Source organism: Nesoenas mayeri (assembly GCF_963082525.1).
Source record: "Nesoenas mayeri genome assembly, chromosome: Z".
Taxonomy (NCBI): Eukaryota; Metazoa; Chordata; class Aves; order Columbiformes; family Columbidae; genus Nesoenas; species Nesoenas mayeri.
In genome coordinates this window covers 25,057,766-25,070,536 of record NC_137542.1, presented here as the reverse complement: position 1 = coordinate 25,070,536, position 12,771 = coordinate 25,057,766, and the positions used below count along the sequence as shown (strand labels likewise).

General features: G+C 38.7%; 1 protein-coding gene across 1 annotated transcript in view; it reads left to right on the top strand.

Moving 5' to 3' along the window:
- The window catches only part of FRMD3 (FERM domain containing 3), a gene marked incomplete at its 3' end in the record, with an annotated part of 171,884 nt that overhangs the window by 97,157 nt on the left and 61,956 nt on the right, over positions 1–12,771 (top strand). The window contains exon 3 of the mRNA XM_080362358.1: positions 10,667–10,709. Within this exon, the coding sequence (XP_080218484.1) occupies positions 10,667–10,709 (43 nt within the window). The remainder of the gene's footprint in view (positions 1–10,666; positions 10,710–12,771) is intronic.

Genomic DNA, 12,771 nt, shown 5'->3' with positions numbered 1-12,771 from the left:
CTACAACAAACCCTATCCTAAGTACTAAACTGAACACAAATATTATAATAAAGAAATGCTGGGTTTATGTCATCTGGCTCTTTTGAATCTCTGATCTTGTTGAGTCTCACTTACCTGAGTCCTGCCTCTGTATCAGATACAGATATATGAATACCTCACAGTTAGATGCAAGAAGACTGTGAAACTATAATTACAATTCTTCTCACATGAACAAATAACAAATATGGGACATGAATAATTGTGCTCAGGTCAAGGCAGTGTAATTAGATGAAGTTCATGAGTAACTGGGCCAGCAGAAAACTAGAGGAAATAAGGATTTTGAAATGATAAGGTGATTGCTCTTCCTGCAGTTTTGTATTTTAGCAGTTGTGAGTTTAGCTGCCTGAAATTTATGTTAACAAAACACTCTGAGATTACAGAAGAGCAGTTGTTTAGGTGTGTGGTTATAAGCTGTAGCATGTATAAAATGTAGTGGGGTCACAGGAGGAATGTTAAATCATCATAGCCACCTTACAGGAAAGAGCACTTAGAGCTCTATAGAAGAGATTTCCGAAGCTCTGTGGAATTCTTGCAGGTACCACCAAGGTAAAAAGCAGAAATGTTTACAACAGTACATTCTTATGTATTGGGTAGATCTATTACAAATCAGAAACAGTAGCTCAGTAAAGATCTCTAGGTGGAATTCACCAAGAGCTTATTTCTAAAATTAAATCTGGTGATTTGACTGAGAACAATTGCTTTGAAGAGGAGTGATAGTTCACCCTAAACCTGTTCAACAATTTGTGTGACAATTTACTTCAGTGCTCTGTAGACAAATAAAGAGATGTGAGACAGTGAATAAAACAAATACTGCTTTGCCAATAAGCCACTGGCGTGATGTGGCTATGATAAAAGAAAACACTTTGTTTGTCCCTTCTTAGGACTGTATTTTGAGGAAAGTATTCATGTCATTATACCCTAGTGAGACTCCAGCTGTTCTGATCTAGATGTCTGCATTTAAAGAAAGATAATTCAACTGAATTGGGAGAAGAGGTATTAGAAAGTCACAGAGAACGGAGAGCTTGTTTTTGAGATAATATTAGGAAGGGCATACCCCATTTCGTGCAGCAAAACAAAGGCTAAGAGGATATGGTTATACGTGTGTCAGAGCATAAATCAGAAGTTGTTTATGCAAGAAACGGGATTTCTTAATAAAGCCAATGAGAGCTGCAGCATGTGGAACAGCCATAATGGAGGCAATGGGGTAAAATTTGTAACTGGATTTGTAAAGAATTTTAAGAGAGGTCTCTATAATTTTATGGAAGGGGTTTGTATTAAACATTGGCTGAGATACAGACCAGGCATCATATTCTGAAGTTTATTTCAAAGAATATGTAATTAAAGCTGAACCAAGTAAGTATAACGTTTATTTTAGGAGAGTTATTGTTGATTCTGATGCAGGTCATGTACAATTCATATTGCTTTGCCCATTTTCATGGAAATGTTGAATGCCTCTGTTGTAGTTTACATTCCACTGCATAGTGTCTGTCTTTGCACAGAAAGGGCTATAGCTGTGGTTCCAAATGAAACTGCCAAAATTGTGCATTTAATTCTGGCTCTTAGTGAATTATTCTTGATTGGCCCTTTGAATAGTTAAGCTAGATGACATAATAGTATATTATTATATAGTGTACACACACATACATATATAAAATATTATGCAGAATTACCCCTGCTGGCATTTAGTCTACTAGTGATGCTTGCTTCCCTTTTCTTTGTCTGTAATTTTTTTCTGCAAAGGTTGCAGAGTTGCTCCAAATGCTAATGTGAGGTCCTTTTGTTTTGTAATCTATCAAGGGAGCTCAAGCAGGCAAAACTACTGGCTTTAATTTGTCCTAAATGTCTTCTTTCAGAGTATGCTACCAAAATGAAGCATTTTGACTTAGAAGTATTGAAATACTTGACTGAGTTTGAGAATTTAAAAAATTAAATGCTTCAGTATTTCAGATGTTTCAAATGAGATGTTTCAGTATTTATGTTTAGAACATTCAGAACTTCTGACTATGTGAAAAATATAGATAATTGAGCTAATTGCCTTAGTTTGGAACAATGGGGGAAAACTATGGTGGGAAATAGCTGTTGTTTTTATAGGTTATTTTTCAAGTAATTTATAATGGATACTCCTTCCTCCCCTCAGCTCCACTTTTGTAATAAACCTTTCCTTCTGTGTGATTACATACGTGTGGATATTTTAGGCATACTTAAACTTTGTAAAATTTTCTATATTTTTCTATTTTCTATTCCAGACCAAAAAAGATACTCTGGAAGACACTCTCAACAGAAGGCAGCACAGTAGCTTTTTTATGTTTTTGGATATGCAGAGGAGTAACAATGCCAATGACCTCAAATTGAACTAGCAGTTAAAGACTCCAGGTTCTACACTACATCTGCTGTTTTATCTTCTAGTGTCATATTTGGATGTTCCTTTGGGAAACTGTGCCTTAGGATAACTTCAGAAAAGCCAGGATTGTACTGAAAGTATGCAGTAAATTCCAGTATGCCATTTTATGTCTAGTGGTGCTATGCTGGGAACAAATGAGTTCCTAGGGTTCATGAATTAACTGTTGAATTTTTTGCCTGGATTTCTGAGAAAACTAGGTATATGGGATCACATTACTTTTCTCCCCAATGGTCAACTTTAGTAACTTTAGAAGCCAGTTTTGGTGAAATTTGGCTGGAATATAGGTCTCAAATAATAGGTTCCTATAAGGTTTCATGAAGATAAGCTGTCACATCGGTGGGGAAAACCCTATTATTCTTCTCACTGAGGGAAACTCTATAGGGCACACCCACTCCATAGAGAATCTAGAAAGAGCTGAGAGAGAGAGACAGTATAAGAACCCAGAAACCATAATTTTGAGCTTGTATTTTTTTGAAATAAGTAGTTCAAATAGGAGACATACCTGGAGGAGGTGTTACTGATGCTGCTACTCATTGACCTACCTGTTGGTACATGTTCATGTCATAGCTATTAAACTGAGGCCAGTTATCACACTGTCACCTTTGAGGAAATGCAGCATGACTAACTCTGTGCCAGATAGCCTAGGATGAACTGATGCAGCTGCTGTTCAGCATCTGTCACTAGAGAGGACCCCTTGTTGAGAGAGGCCACTGGTGTTGAGGGCAATGAAGAACTGGTCTGGAGAAAAGTGGTAGCACAGTGAAATTTATTCTCTTCGGGAGTGCCATGATATGAAGCTGGAAATACTGAAGTGTCCTTTCCCCGCGGCCTCCCCCAATGGGTGGATTCAAGCACATGCTTGTGATTATGTTTTTGAATGTGAAAATATGAGGTTGTGGTTAGGCAGAAATACCTTGGGAGCTACCCATGGGGTAGGTTGAAAGTGTTAGGTGCTGTGAAGAGGCTTTGTAGGACCCTGAAGCTACTGTGAAGTTTCACCAGTTGCTGCAGGAATGTTTAAGATCATAATCACATTGAAGCATTGAGAAGCTTTGTTATTTGGGTATGCTACAGTGTTGTCTGGGAGCAGCACAGCAGCACAGTAGTTTTAGCTCTGTGCGTGTACGCCTGTCAGTATGAAAACAAAACCTTCAAATCAGTGAAACTGCTGTGTGAATACACTCCCACTATGTAGCCAATCTTGAATGGTGTCTGTGAACACAGTGGGGTTTTCTGATTTCTCCAGAGCACAGAGCCTGGCTCTGTGCATTGTTAGAAAGACGACGTTGTGCACTATAGATTTGCTGGTGCTTCTGCCAGTCTCCCCCTGGAGAACTGCCACAAAGACAATTCTCATTTTGCTTTCAAGTTCAGATGTACTGAAAACTGGTAGGTTCTTCCACATGCGGGGAGTTTTTTGACAGATTACACATTTATTTAACTAATAAGGCTTCTGGGGAGTTCAGTTTGTGTTCACTTGCAATGGACCTGGACAGAGTATTTGTTTAATCCTATAACCTAAGTTGTTCAGCATTGTCCCAGTATTTACTAGTGAGGGAATTTGGAGCGTCATGTCTGTTGTCTGTGAGTAATGAATTTCTTGAAGTAGCAGTTCTGTTTTTAATGGGACATGTCCACAAAATGTACAACAGTGCCTAATTAAAAGACCTTTTGACAGGGTCAGCAAGTCTTGAGCGCAGCTGATCTTTACTGTAACAACAGCTATTTAATGCATTTTCTAAAAAATGTGCTCTTAGTCCCACGTGAGAGCAGTGAAGGTTGACAGAAAGAGACAACAAATAATTTGCAATCTCAGTTTAACAAAGCTATGTCTTTCTGTAATCACTCCTAAGGCTCCATACAGCTACATAAAGAGAGCTATTTTTGAGCTTTCCAGTCGCTTTGAAGAGGTAGAGCAGAAATAGTATGGGCTAAACACCAGAGTGACTGAGCCATAGATTAATTAAAATTTTAATGCTTCTTCATGCGTATGAATTTCTCCTCCTGGACAGAGTTATCATAAAAATTATGTGCTTTTGCACAAAGTCCTACTATGACCCTGCTTGGTGTCTGCAGTTCAGGTCATGCTGTTTCAAAAAAGTGTAGTAGAACTGGAAAAGGAACAAGGATGGCCATGTGAATGATATCAAGTAGAAAGGAATATCATATAAAGAGAGATGTATTGATCTGGAATAATTTAGCTAGGAAAAGAGGTGAGTGAGAGAAAATGAGTGATAGAGCAACAGAATGAGCAAAAGAGAATGAGAGAGACTAAATGATGTAAAATGGCTTGGAGGTGGTGATCAGGGAAAGATTGCCCTGTAATTCTTAGAACAGAACTAAAACATACTGAAGGATATTATAAACCAATTGGTATTGAGAAGTAGTTTTAAAAATACCATACCTAGTCATAAAATTCGTTATTGTAACTGCCAAAAATAATTTTTAAAAAGTGTTTAGACAAATTGGTGAAAGTCTATAAAGAGTTACAAACAAATTTTAATGAAATCTGGTAGAAAAAAAACTGGTAAACATGATGGGAGATACTACTCTTGTTCTTTTTCTGTCTGCTGCAGGCCATTTTTAGGGACAAAGTACTGATTTAAATGGATACCTGCTTTTGCCCATAGATGTGCATTTACGTATTAAACAAAATCCTGAAACAAATGAATAGTTGTGTGATTATACATATGCTCTTAATTCAGCAGTAATGCTACTAGCTGAAATATCTTGTGTGAAGATTAGTAACCTTGTGAACAAAATCACTCTGCAGGCAATTTTGATAAAGGTGTTTTTTCCATCAATTGTGAACCTCTTGGCTGTGACCATGTAGTCACTCATACATACATCAATATATGCAGATGTTAAGTCCGGATGTTCAAATATGTAGAGATTATGGATCAGTTGAGCTACTCTAGCTTACAGCACTGAAGTTTCCCTGAATATTTTGGTGTAATAGGAATAATAGAGTGAGAATTTGGAAATTTATTTAATAAATTTCAGCTCAGAATCATACAAATGGTGATTCTCTTCCAGTGCATGGTACTGTTTCTGAACCAGATTTATTTTTGTGATAGCAATGTACGTAATTTCTTCCTGCTTAACATACCAGAAAACAGAGCCTATGCTCTGATTTAGGGAACAGTACAGAGGAGCAGCTCTTTTGCTGCAATAGAACAATATTGATATTCTTGGTATAGAGTTCCTCTAAGGCATGAAAAATGGTGTCAGCCTCGGGGCATGAAGATGGAGACATGCAGGGTGCTGTGGGTCATATGTCATCTGTTGTGCTGGTATAGAGTGGGCACCCAATTAATTCCCATGTCTGAGCTGCCATTAGCTTTGGATACTGTTACTTTTCTCAGGCAGTGACCTGGTGCAAGCCACTGCCTTGAGGCTGATGCAAATTGATTTTGATTTTGCTTTTTGTTCAAGGAGAAGGTTAAGTATTGTCAAGAGTAATATGAGGTTGAGGCTTAAATAAAGTTAGTTTTATTACTTTTCTAGAAGTGTTTCAGTATGTATCTCCATTCTCCTACTTTCATCTCTCTGTTTAACAAAGTCTTCCAATCCAGACCTTGCCTGGCTAGAATATTCTTCTAACATCTGCAAGGTCTTCTGGTTTTGTTTTGCTCTATGCACATCTGAGCACTTGCCTGACTATTGCTTGCCAAGGGGGATTGAAGTATTCACAGCATTTCGCCCCTTTTGATTGACCTTTGATTTCTGCTTCTCTTGCAAACACAGGGACTAAATCAAAAGGCTCTTGTATTGGAAGAGGAGAGAGATTTTTCATTGAATTCATTGGACTTCTGATTGGTCAGGTCCCAAGCATCTGCTTTTGGCTTGGCTTTTTTTTAGGAGCTGGGCTTTGGTTTGTGCCAGTCTATGCAGGAGTCTGTAGCAAGAGCAGACTGGAGATCACATATTTGCTCTGTAGTGTCTGTTGCAATGTAGATGAAGAACAGTGTGGGGATTTTAATGACACCCGACCCGTTCCAAGGGCTGTAAGAATAGATATGGGACATCTTGTCCTCTTTCCTGCCTGCTTCTTATTCTAAACCCCTTAGTCCTGTGCTATACTCAGACCAAGCTCAGGCCTGTCTGAACTTCTCAGTGTATGACTTCATTTCATACATGTTGTTGGCTGAAGTGTCTTTACTAAAAGCACACTGGTGTTTGTGGAGTTAAAATATGACTTTCTAGAATGGTGCTTTTACCCTCGCATGGTGTCCTTGTTTATCCTCAGCTTTTGCTGTGGAAGCTGGTAGCACATCAGCTGCTTGTTTTTTGTGGGTAAGCAAGAACACACCTGGCCTCGCTAATGACTACTCAGTGCCACTTAAAGGCTGATCAGAGGTGAGGGCTTTATTTACAAAGTGAAAATTGCCCTAGTCTGAAACACAGCATGCAGTTGCAGCAAAACATTAATCAGAAGGCATTTCTTAGTGTATTTTAGGATCCCAGGACCAAAAGTGATATCCATAATAGTTTGCTTACTCACTACTGGCACGTGAAGCACCAAGATTCAGTAGCTCTCCCATGACTGACCTTCAGGATCTCTTTAAGCCTTCTGCTTCTGTGAGGACATCTGCCTGACCATCTAGATACTGAGCTGGTACCCAAACCTTCTTCAGCAGAAGTGATTAGAAATAGGCAGTGCTGAACATGGATCTCCTCACAAGATCCTTGGTAATAGGTGTTAGCTGGGTTAATATCACAGTCTTTTCCTCTCCGTCGGGCAGCAGTTCTGTTGCTAACATGCCATCAGGCTTCTCCAGAAATAATTTCTGGTGATTGTTAAGTACTATCAAATATAAAGCAAAGCTGGTTTGATGGTGCAGGCCATAATCCAATTAAAGCAACCTTTATGAACAACAGTGTGAAATAAATGAGGCAAAAATGAAACTGGTTGAGATTTCCTTCCTTCCTTCCTTCCTTCCTTCCTTCCTTCCTTCCTTCCTTCCTTCCTTCCTTCCTTCCTCCCTCCCTCCCTCCCTCCCTTCCTTCCTTCTTCCTTTCCCCCTTCTTCCTTTCCCCCTTCCCCCTTCCCTTCCCTTCCCTTCCCTTCCCTTCCCTTCCCTTCCCTTCCCTTCCCTTCCCTTCCCTTCCCTTCCCTTCCCTTCCCCTCCCTTTCTCTCTCTCTCTCTCTTTCTTTCATCCCCCTAGTTTACACATTTTACTGCAAGGACGGAATTTAAAAATTCTTGTCTCTGGTTCCGGGTTTATGTCTGACTTCTTGTGTCTGTTTCATTTAGCTTATGAGTGTTAGCCTTATAAGAAGGAGCTGGAAATGTCTATGGTCTGTTCCCACAAGGCAGCCTGGCATACAGTAGTAATGAAAATTATTTTGCCATTGATGATTTAAAATGCTTTTACAATTTGGCCTGACAAGCCAACTTAAAATGTTATCTTTTCCTTTCATCTCAGGATTTTTTTTCTTTTTCAGCAAAAATGGTAAAAGGAAAAAATAAACCAAAACAAAAAAACATGGAAAAGCATTTTGCAAAGCCAAATGCTTTTAAATTGGAAATTCCTGCAGAAACCCTTCAATGAATTTATAGGAATCTTAATCTGATCCTAGCTATAACAGCTAATTATTCTTGGAATAAATATAGCATGAATACTGTATAGTAGAGATGAGGCATAGTTATTAATTATTAATAGTCAATGCTGTAAGGCTGAAAGAGAAGTACTCAGGGGAAAATCTTTCGTAAAACTCAAATCGAAATATGCAAACAAATATAGAGGTGGCTATTTTCAGAAGTACTAGCAAGGGCTAGGTGTTTATCTTCCCTTGACACACAGCAAGCATTAAACACCTAATTGCTGTGTCTTTGAAAATCACCGCAAATTATAAAGTAACTGCAGTGTTTTCTGGAAGATTCAGCTGAATTGCCTACATGTTTGCAATCTTCCATGAACAGAAGGTCACCACAGAAATCGGAGCTTACAAAAACTGCCTGTCAGGTCCTTGACCTCCAAGTGAAAGTCTAGACTGCTTAATTACTCAGTGTCTTTTCAATCCATTTTTAACCCGTGAAACTCCGGTCTTAGTGAAACATATCTGCTTTTGGGCATGTTCGGTAAATCTATGTTCCCGGGGGTTTGATGCACTGCACAAGGAATTTTGTCCATGTTTCCCCCTTTTCTATATTCATATGTTGAATTATGAGACTTTCATATTTGCAGAATGGCTTTTTTTACCTCTGACTTTTTGTTAGACTGGGTAGTTGACTTTTTCAGACAGCTATAAATGCTGACCTGGTCTGTGCTAATATTTCAGCCCGACCTTTCAAAAAGAAATATCAAACAAACCATGTTGTGATCCTGCTAAATGAAAATAGTGAGATGCTTCTTAACTGTCTGTTCCCTGGGAACAGTACGGCATGGCTCAGTGTCCAAGGTCCTCTTTGCTGTCTAAATCTTCAGCCAGGACTGCCAATATCCTGATGGCGGTGGGGTGGGCATATGAAAAGGTTAAGGAAAGTAAACCTGCATATCTTTGTCTCTTGACTGCTTTCCTGTCTGTGAATTCCTTCTGGATTATGTATCTATAAAGTACTGCAGACTGCATCAGATTTCTTAAAATGCCTACAACTGTCACCTCCCATTATTCAGAGCCGAATGTGCAAATAATTTATCTGCATGATCTAAAACAAGAAATGAGCTAGATATTTTTGGTAAGTTGGCAAAACAGTCATTACTTTCTCAGTTCTCTTTCTTTCCTCTTTTCACCAAAAAAGAGAGACACTCATGAGAGGGGAAAAGGCAAAGAAATGATGTGGGATTGTTTTTTGTTGTTATGGTTGGTTGAAGTTTGGGGTTTTTGAGCACCAGGATTCCATATCTGCCTCTCAGTGATAAGTGAGCTTCAAACAGAAATACACAGTCGTGCTTATCTCCAGTATTGCTGTAAACTATATGCAGGAGTTTCTGAGCAGCCATAGCATACAACATGCAGATATTTGAAGATGTTCTTTCCAAGGTATTTGTTTTGTCAGTAGTTCTGTTCCAGAACACTAATTGACCATTACCCTGATCTTGAATGAATTCTTGAGATGTCATGATTTTTAAAATAATAATTTTCTGTCACCTATTAACAATTCTTAAAAAATATCTTCCACTGGCCTTTCTCTGTAGTAGAACTACTATAAGTTATGAGGAAAAATAGTAGCTGATGTAGGATATTTTAAGTATTAGATATGGTTTAAAAAAAATGTAGGTTTTCTTTTTGCAGAAGACTGTAGGGTTTTAGAGCTAGTAAGGAAAGAGTTAAAAATGGAACCCCTGAGTGCAAGGTCTTCCGGTGTTGATTATGCTTATTAAAGCTGAATACTATGCTTTTTGACCAGCTGCTTCTGTAGGACAAATCTCATTTTAGTGTGGACATTTTTTGCTTACAGGAAAAATCCTCGTAGAAACGGTGTTGGCTGTGGTCAGAAGTGGCACTTGAATATCAGCATGTTCTTTTACCAATCAAAGCCTCCTCCTGAACAGTTTAGCTAGTGTTAGCAGGAGATGTACTAAGGCTCTTAACTAAAATGTGAGCCTAGCATTTTGTCACAGAGGCATCTGAGTTGATTTTTGAGGAGAATAAAAAAAATGGAAGTCTTCCTGCCATTACAGTCTTTCCCTAGAAAGGTATACGCCAGCCAGTGGGCATCCATACGTTGCTGTTGTTCATTGACTGACTGTAGAGTAACATTTCATGGAAAAGTATGCTCTTTTTCCCTTCAGATTTTTAGTTCTTGCTAGAAAAGAACAACAGCTTGTGTTATGAGGGTGCTGACTAAGAATACAGTATTTACACATGCTTTAGTTATAAGAACTGTAGAAGACAGCGTTAATGAACAGGCAATGTTGATGTTTCTGAATAGTCTGTCCTACTGTATATGATCATTCTTCTGGAAAAAAAATGGCTGAAAGTGTAAGACTAAAATGTCTCTTCCAAACTAATCAGTATACCTTGTCTCCTTTCAATTTGTCTTTGAAATATTTGTCTTACTTTTGTCTCAACTACATCTTACAAGCAGTGGTAACATCAAGTCTGCATATACATTGCAATTCCAGTATTATAGCAGTATGGTGGTGCTTTTTCCAGTTTGTGTGTGTCTCCGTGAAACAACAATCCTACTTCCTATTTTTACTGCCAGATACATCTACAATGATGGTGTTGAATACCTTGATATATATTAACTTCTGCTCTCTACTTCGCCTTTACAGCACTGGCTTGAGCCCAACAAGTCCATCTTCAAGCAAATGAAATGTAAGTATAGAGAGCTCATGTTTTTAAGCTGTTTTTGAAATGCCTGAAGGTTTTCCTGTGATTCCATGCACTAATTTAGAATATACTTCATTTGTTTCTTGGTGCAAATAGGCCCTTGGTGTTTGATTTGGACTCCTAAAAACTCTGTGTTACCCTTATTTCACTGCCTCACAGTGCTCTGCACGTCAGTAGCTTTCCTTTACTGCTCAAGGCTAGAGCCAAAGGCCAGCTGATGTGTGTGCGGTGGCAAATCTGGAAAGAAGACCTGTATGTTCTGGCTCATTTTTAGTCAGATGCAATCACAGCAGCTAGGAGATGGCAATAAAATATGGAGTGTGGCAATCTGCTTCTGTGTTTTTCTGGTTTGTTTCCTTTCTGTTGCCCCCTGCTTCTTGACAATGCAGAGCATTGGTCTGAGATCATTGTTAGAGTCCAGCAAACTCAAATGCTATGCGTTCAGTAGTGAGCTTCTGCCACAGTCAAGTGGAAAAATATTAATCATTATTTCAAAAGGACTCCTCAAAATAGGAACGTATTTATGTTTTTGGAATGTTGTGGTCTAGCTCATCCTTCTTATGAAACGGGCCAACTGTGAAGACTTCTTCAGGAAACAGAACTGCTTTAGTTCTCAGAAGTGTATATATGGCAGTGGAAGAGAGTGTTTGGCAGTTCTGGAGACTTGATTTAGGACATTGGGAGTTATGTCTTGTTTAATAAAATCTGTTGTCTATCTATCTACTTAGTTTACAAAATGAATGTGAATTTTACTCACATACCCTTTGTATGCAGTTGCTTTCTGTTTTAAGCATAAGTACAAGGTGTCTTTTCTGTGGGAGATAATGCATTTGTTTTAAAGTGTGATGGAGCTTAAAATACTGTAGAAACTCTTAATCTTGGGTATTGACTGGACTACATGGAATACTTCATAAAATTCTTCCATTAATGAAGCAATAGTATGTATTGCAACATCTGTGTGCATGTGTGTATAAACATGCACCTAGCATATTCAGTGTGAACTCTTCGTATCTAGTGTTTAGGTAGCTGGAATGTTATCTGGTATAAAATAAGTTAAACAACATGAAGCTAAAACTAAGTTCTGCTCCTCTGCAATGCTAGTGAAGGAAGGAAAGAGATACTTTATTAATTACAAATGATCTTTATCTCTTTCTTCCTTCCATTGTGTTATCAAAAGTAGAAGAGAGTTTCCTCTAATCTGCATCTGTATCACTGCTTTCACCCAACAAAGTGTAAGGCTCTCATGCTTCTTGTTGCACTTCGCATAGCAACATATTCAGGAACTCTGCCAAAAGATGTACTTAGAGTGTTTCGATTTATTCAGAACAACTCTATCTGCATATAGATGATGCTTAGATCCAATTGAAGTTACTCCATAAATTCCATAGATGTAGTGATGTGATGGTCTCATCAGAGGACATGTGTGGCTTTTGGGGTAGATTCCTGATCAGGACTCTGAAGACTGAAAAAATGAATGCATAAACAAAAAGCAAAATAAAATGCAGCTAGTATAAGGTTATTTATCATGGTGAAAAGGTCTCAACAACAACAGCAAGAGAGAATCAGAAACTAACAAACGTGTTTTGCTGTCAGGTGTCATGCAGGTGCAAATACTAATCTGAAACAAGGATAAATGCAAGCTTTATTTCGTGGCAATGCCAAACCAAACAACAGAAACCAATGAAGAACAGGGACAATCCCCAAACCAGTCAGCACTATAATAACGTTTATCACAGCACTGCAGGTTCATTTCACCAGTTGGGCTCTTATTACTGCATGTTGACACACAAGAATGATGCTCCAAATCACACTCCCTCACAAAGAGGAAAATCTGTCAAGGGTACCCAGAAGAAATTGTTGCTCACTGAAGGGGGTTGAGGGCTTACTCAAGCAAACATCCAGAAGAAATACTCACTCACCAAGGAGATGGTGAGGGCTCTCAGTCCTGGGAATTCTCCTGAGATGGCAGTGCAGTCCTGCTGCACCAAGAAGACTGCTCAAAGTGGGTCTTTGGTGGTGGTCCCATGTATAGCCATGTCAAGCAGAA